The 7,760-nt window shown below is 33.8% G+C and overlaps 1 protein-coding gene across 1 annotated transcript; it reads right to left on the bottom strand.

Annotated features, from left to right (window-relative positions):
- Nucleotides 1-1,312: 1,312 nt before the first annotated feature.
- LOC127133219 (DNA polymerase epsilon subunit B) lies at nt 1,313-6,460 on the bottom strand. The gene is made up of 13 exons (XM_051061723.1): nt 6,169-6,460; nt 5,904-6,084; nt 5,345-5,498; nt 5,072-5,203; nt 4,525-4,605; nt 3,276-3,380; nt 3,091-3,171; nt 2,855-2,985; nt 2,584-2,678; nt 2,404-2,503; nt 2,179-2,293; nt 1,974-2,084; nt 1,313-1,751 (listed from the first exon to the last, which is right to left on the bottom strand). Exons 1-13 carry the CDS (start codon nt 6,332-6,334, stop codon nt 1,611-1,613), a joined length of 1,593 nt encoding a protein of 530 aa, XP_050917680.1. The 5' UTR covers nt 6,335-6,460; the 3' UTR covers nt 1,313-1,610.
- Nucleotides 6,461-7,760: the final 1,300 nt, after the last annotated feature.

Raw genomic sequence — 7,760 nt, 5'->3', positions numbered from 1 at the left:
CCATCGTACCACCCTCCTAAAAACGGTGTTGTTGCTCCTCATGTGCATCTTGCTCATTTTGTTGTGCCTATATCGCCTACTAAGCTTGAAAATCTTCTAGTCTTATACGTCCATTTTGAATAATTCTATTCTCGTGTCTTTGACAGTGCATCACTAGTAAAAATGTTTTTTTTTAACATAAATATTAACAAATTTGAAGAAAAAAAATATAATACCAGATCACTCAAACATAAGTAATACGGTGAAGTAAAAAATAAAATTTGAATCACTTGTTTAAATGTGTTCCGAGAATTTCCTTGATTCAGATAACTTCCTTGAATGGGTTCTTGTACGCTCAACTGTGAGTGTGAAATCCTTTTGATAACTATGTTATCAAAAACATACTTTTTGTTAAGTATGTTAATCTTACTTGTGTTCTTGTTGCTCATCAAGAATTTGAAGATGTAGAATAAGTCCTTACATTTATGTTTCTCCAAATTATATGAGAGTCAGTATTGTTAGCATGGATTGGCTAAACGATGTGTTGGTAACGTTTATCCCAAGAGAAGTGGAAGCAAGTAAGGATGCTAATGCAAAAGTGTCAATTCTTCTTCAAACATCAAATATACTTTTGCGTTTAGTAGATAATTAATGAAAACTTGAGATTTATTGTCTAAGAGTTGGCGCAAAATAGATCATTGAAAACATATGAGGATGAAGATTGCTCTTCACATAGGAAGAGGTTTAAAATATCTACATGAGCATTGTTGTTACCCTCTAGTAATCCATAGAGATATTAATTCTTCTAATACTTTTAGACGCAAACCTCAATGTCAAGCTTTCGGGTTCTGGTCTTGCAATGATTGATGGGTCTCAAAACAATAATAGTCTCAAGTTTTTCAGTACCTCTAGGAAAATCGGTCATTTTGCATGTAAAATATACTGCAAATTTATATTATACTTCTTCCATCTCATAATTAATGACTCTGATCATTTCACACAAATTAAAATAATAATAATAATAATAAAGAATGATATTTTTACTAAATTACTCTTATCATGTATTAGAAATGATAAAAAATAATATTAATTAAAAGATAAAATTGAAAAAAATACATTAAAAATTAAAATTAATCATTCATTTTGAAACACTCTCTTATTCCACATCCAAATGGATGATTCATTTATTAATTTATTAAGGGAGTGAGGGAGTACCAAACATTGAAAAAGACATGCATCTACCACTATTTGACATCTTTACTAAATCAGGAAAGGCTTCCTCATTAATGGCAGTTAAGAAAATTGATGAATTTGACATTTTTGCTAAATCTTGTGGTTAATGGTAGTAATGAAAATTGATGAATTAGAAAAGTTAGCATCTTTGCTATTTGACATCTCTTACTAAATGAGGAAAGGCTTCGTTGATATGTCAAAAATAACTGTAGTATAGCACTATTCAAAAAACAGTTTTTCTAAAACAAAATGGTGGTGACTTCAACCCTCCCAAAAAGCAGCAATACCAGATTCCCCGCTCCATTCATTGCCTTGCTTTAAATATCTGATAAATAAAATAACAGTGAAGCAGGCAGGTTCGACATGCTGATATTTTGAGGATGAGAACCATATTCGATTCACAAGGATGACAATTCAACTTCCTGAGAACAAGGACGGTACACTACAAACGTACTATCCCTCGAGAAGGATCCGGTATTAAAACAAGTGGTTCCTGTGTATTTAAAAGCCTTCTGTGGACTTCTCTCTCCTAAGACTATCTGCAATCACAACAGCAGAACCAGCATCAGAACATTCTTTCCAGGGTCTGAGTAACAGAATAAAAAGTAATATTTATATTATGTACAAGATCACATTACTGTCATCGCAGCATGAATGGTTAGACCAAATTATTTCAAGATATTGAGATGTCAAATACTAAATAGAATAGAGAGTGAAGATAAAAGACACTGTTAGATTATACAATTAACTATAAACGGTACCGTGTGCGGAGTTGGATATAAATCAAGGCCATGGTCATAATTCCATATGATGGGCTGTTTAGTTAGAGGCAGTGGACAGAGATGACTCTGGTGGGTTATGGTGGCAACATACTGCAATTTAAACACAACCAATGAATTTTTGTTTTTCTAAAATCCAACAGGTAATAATTAATAATGCTGAAAACACAGATAAGACACAATTTACATGCTGAAAAGGATCAGTAGTTTCTGTCACAGAAGGTGGCACTAGAGAAGAACGACTCATGCTATACAGCTGATCCTGGCGGAAAAATACAATTTCTTGTGTATAGAATTTTACCCTGTAGCCAAACAGGTATGATTTTGTAAGAACAATCGGTTTCCATAACAACTAGAAAACACAAAAGTATAGACAATGAAGATGGCAATCCTATTTAAATATAATGCCAACCTGCATGGATTGCTTGAAAATATGGCATCGGGAATATACTTTTGGAGCTCCTCAGTTAAACATTTAGGTAATCTACACCTAGGAAGAACTGTTGAAGGACCTGCAAATACACTGAAAATAATATATCATGCTAGTAGATGAAAATGAGAAGCATAGGAAATCATCAATTTAATATAATACCTATATCACCAGGACCTGGAATAAAAAGAAATCGGCTGTTCTCTTTTAACCTTGAACGGGCTGCAATAATTTTCCCTAGCCTGCCAAACTGCAACCTGCATATCAAAATCCTTAATAATCTTCACATAACAATAAACTATTCTTCTTAAGCAATAGAAAATGAAATGTCTGAACTAGTTATAATTATTGACACGTAACTGAATGTGATTCAGTGTTTCAAGTTTCAAATTTACAAATTATCAGTATAACAAACAGCGCAAGTAGAACTCACCTCAGGATCGAGAAAGAGCCTGATGCTTGTGTATATGGCTCAGAACAGAAGTCTCCCATGAAAACAAATAAGGAAGGAACGACTTCCTCGCTCTCAAAAGCATCAAGAACAATCTCTAGCTTTCCCATAGCCTTCTCGATGGAGAAACAACATCAGTACGTCAAGCTACACTTTTATAACAAAGTGAGAGAGAAAGTGAAAACAAAAAAAGGAAACGAATTGACATTTCAAAATACCTCTTCTTGGTCTACAAAAATATCAGATAGTATGACAAACATGTCATTGACTGCTCTTTTCTCCATCTCTTCCTGTCTGATCTATGGTATAGGTAAAGGACAATCAATTCTCATGGAGTACAGAGCAATAAAAAATACATGTGACTATTAAATAGTAAATTTGAGGAGGAGAGTAATAAGGATACTGCTTCTTCTCTTGTAAAAGTACCACCACCAAAAAAGTCATGGCCTGCTAGCACTTGAAGTGATTTATCTCTATCCTCTAATGGAGGAAATCCACATGAATAAATCTGCAGGAAAAAATGCAGCAATTATCCATATATTGAACAGAAAATGGAAAAAGGCCAGTAAAATGAGCCATATGCAAAAAAAATGCATATAAAATAGCAAAGCTTTGAATTTTTAAGTACAAAACCTATAATTTTCAGGTTTGAGGCTTCCGAGACACATCACATATATATGTAAAACTTGATTACACTATTAAGTTTTAAACCCATAATCATAAATTTGATAAACCATTGCTTTCTTGTCTCAAACATATTTATCTTTTACTTTAACTCTCCCTCTAAAAGACTAATAAAGAATTATAAGCCTGACTTCTTGCAACATATACATTATACACAATGATTTTCACACAGCAAGCCCAACAACTGCACACAACACAAGTACAACCAAGGACTAGCACAAGTGGTTGGCGCATAGGGTGTGTGAGTGTTGTAAACTCCGGGGTACTGAGTTAGATTCCTAAAGTATAAAAAGGACTACTACACACAAGTAGTTGCATTCCTTCTGAACCTAAGAAAGACTACAAATCCATTTAGACTCATGCACCATCTTTTTCTCTTATGCAAGTAGCCTCATTCCACAACTATCAGTAACTCAAATAAAGTTAAATTACATGTTAGTTTGTTAGTTGGTTAGTTGAGCTTGTTATATAGCTATTTTGAATAAATAGGAGAATACAATGTAGAGTTGATGATCATTGAATATCGTTAATCATTTGTGAATAGAGTAGTAACTCTATTGTGAAGGGGAAAACCTTGAGGAGAGCTTGCTCTCATGTTATTTCCTATTTTCTTAATAAAGAGTGTTCATTCTTAGGAATCCAATTTCTTTGGAATTCAATTCTTGGATTCCTAACACAATCACTGTAGGATCATCAAGAGATGTTGTTTGGCAAAACTAAACATAAAAGTTGCGACTAGATCATAAGTAAACTTATTATGAATAAAGTGGCCTTCAAAGTAAAACTACGCAAAATAGAAGTCATAATTTTGTTTGATAAAAATTAGAAGTCATACAATTTGCACTAGTGAAATTCATCAATGATAAACCGGGTTTATGAATAAAAAAGCATACAAATCAAATATTTGGATATACGTGTTATACAAAAGTAAGAGAACATGAAGCAGATATCACGAATGAAGTGTTAACCTGAAAAATACCCTCAGCAGATACCATCTCGCCTTCAGCCACAACTATGGTGTTCTCTAAAAAGAATCCTGTAGTAATCTTGTATGGCTAGTTAAAGAAACTAACGATCATGTATTTAGCTTACAAGAAACTTAAACAGCTATACAAGTTATAGCATACACATTGATAAAATTATGAAAAGACAGAACTATGCACAAGAATATGTCTTTGGCATACACATTTGAACTGTTAACATTGTCAAATGTATTCAAAGCACTATGTGCAAATTCCCTCAATCAATTGGGTTATCATACTAACATAACGTGGCAGGAACTAACAAGATGCAAGCAACCTTAACCATCCCTGACTTGGAACATTTCAAGCAAAAAACAAAAGAAACTATAATGACACTTAAAGGAGTGCACTTAATTAGCTGAAGCAAGCATGATTTTAACACTCTTTATTAGTGTTTTATCCACCAACAAAAACAATGTAATAAAACATTCAACAATATTATGGAGTTCTTGCAACAACATAAAGTAATATTTGTCAAAGCACAAAAGGATATAGCATCAGATAAACTGATTTTAACTGAAGCGGTAAGGTCTTCCAAATAAAAATGCCCATCCTCCAGCTGAGATATTACTCCCATTACCCATTTTCTACCTTTTTGCCCAACTAGAGATTGAATAGGAGATATCTGACAAAAACAGCATAGCATTACATTACATATATTAATCCTCCTAAAAACACTAATTGAATTTACACATTAAACACAAAACTGCTAAACATTTGGCAACATCATTCAAAGTTCATAGTAATTTAGAGCATTCAACAGTACCTCACGACTCCTGAATTGGGAACGTTCAGACTCAAAAGCAGGTTTCGAAAAATTTTGGTCACGAGAGAGCCTCTGGGACAACAACAGAAATCTATCCCTGTACAATGCAGATTTGGCTGCTGCGTCTCCCTTAAGAGGTAAGCTTTCTGGGCACCTATAAAATAATCACAAAATATAAGCATGGTCCTATGCTGATGATTTATGATAAACAAAACCAAGTATGAATAACCAACACAAATTTCCGACAAATGCTTAACTATAGACATGTTTCATACACAATGTAAAATGATACTAACTTGTCCTACTTTAGTATTTTTACTGATCCATAAGCAAAGTAGAGAATAATACATTACACAACCTCCTTTGGGGTTATGTTTCAATGCTCATTAAGCTTTTCTTACTTCAAATAAAATCAAAATTACAATAAAACCTACATCCACCAAAGCTAGTAGTACAAAAAATTGGGGAAATTACAAATCACTAATTTCCACATAGAAAATTATATCAAAAATGAAGACCAAAACATTACTATTTTTTAGGGTAGAAACCAAAAACCTACCGGTAGAAATTCCTTCTGATAGCGTCATATTTATATCTGGGAACATCGAACACGTCAATGACGGCAATAGCGGAAGAAGAGGAAGCGAAGGCTTCAAAAGTTTCTTCCTCCTTCGCGTCGGCTTCCAATAGCAAGTTCACTACTCGTTGAACTGGCTCCACGTCGATTACTGTAGATTTGACTGAGATTACACAAAAAAAAAAGTTGCATCAATGATAAATTGAATCGAAAATTAAAGAAAAAAGATTATGAAGAGAGGGGTTACTGGATTCGTGTTCAAGCTGTTCGAGGACGAGCTCGATGGCTTCGTCTTGTTCGGTGAGTTCGAATCGAATAACGAATGAGAGGATCTCGTCTAGGGCTTCGGGTTTGATATTATAGCCTCTGATTTTGCACTTCTTCTGAATCTTTTTCTTCGTCGGAGCATTCATCCTTCTCTCTCTCTGTCTCTCTTTCTCTGCGTTTGAGTATCGGTGGTGAACTGAAATGAAGGAAACGGCGGGAAAATTAAGGTGGAAATTTCTTTTGGAAGGAAACAGCGGGAAAATTTGATGAAACGGTGCTATTCGGTCCATTTTATATATATAACTCGCCAATTTTATATAGAAGAATTATATATTATTTAGATACTACGTATAAATATTTAAATATTATTAAATTTTAAAAATATATTTTCAAATGCATAAAATTATGAATTAATATTAAAATATTTTAAAGATTAATCTTTAAATTTATTTTGGAGATACATCTCTAGAATGAATTAGAGTTTAAATCGCGTTAGGACCCTTTTTATTTTTTATTTTTCATTTCTGAAAATACTCAAAAACTCTCTTTAAATTTTCTATAAAAAAAATTCATCACCAAGTCCAAAATCAAACAACCAAACTCAAAGGATCATCAATCAACATCAAAAACATCATCCAACAGTGAAGCAAACTGGAAAATTGTAAGTTTTTGATGTTTTGATAAGTTTTTTGAGTTTTGTGTAAATGGATAGAAAATTATGATTTAGGTATCAAATGAGTAGAAAATGAAAGAATGTTAGTTTATACATGATGTAAAACATGTTTGGTTTTTGAAAATCACGATCAAACCATTTATTTTGAGGTTTGCATTTCTGCATTGCCTCCACTAATGAACTGGAGAGTTGCAGAAAATTATGGATATGCATCTCCGGAATTTTTTAACGTTTGATTTCATTTTACCTGGAGATGCATCTCCGGAATTTTTCAATGTATGGTTTCATATTACCCGGAGATGCATCTCCGTAAAATAGCAGTCTGTTTTTTTCTTGTTTGTAATGTTGTTTGTTTTCACTAATTGTCTAATTTACTTTAACTTATAGGCATTATGGTTGATAGACACGATGGGATGAGACACAAGAGAATTGCACAGCATGCATCAGTGTGGCGGGAGAAGAGTTAGGTTTCGGAGGCTCATGTTCACTCCGGTCATGCAGAACCATCTACTTATGGGGCTCATGCTTCTCCCCATGCTTATACATCTTTTTCTTCTCGTATAAGACGTGTTTCACCGATCGGCGCATCACTTCTTCCATCCTTCCACAAGCGTCAGGTTTCACCTATCTGTGCGTTAGAGGTACCCGAGTCACCGGTGAAACCTCTTATTGTTGAGTCAATGCCACCTCTTACTGATGATACTGCTGATGCTTTTGAGCTAGTGTCACCTCCTACTGTTAATGAGTGATGTTGAAGAGATTTAAGGCAAGGTTGATTGTTAGGGGATTCATTCAGAAATAATGTCTCGACTTCAATGATGTGTTCTCACCTGTTGTAAAGCACAAATCCATTAGAATATTGTTATCCATGGTGGCGAAGTTCGAACTAGAACTTGAAC

Source organism: Lathyrus oleraceus, chromosome 1, assembly GCF_024323335.1.
Source record: "Lathyrus oleraceus cultivar Zhongwan6 chromosome 1, CAAS_Psat_ZW6_1.0, whole genome shotgun sequence".
Classification (NCBI taxonomy): Eukaryota; Viridiplantae; Streptophyta; class Magnoliopsida; order Fabales; family Fabaceae; genus Lathyrus; species Lathyrus oleraceus.
Note: the sequence above shows the minus strand (reverse complement) of the source record. Positions and strands in the feature narration are given on the sequence as shown.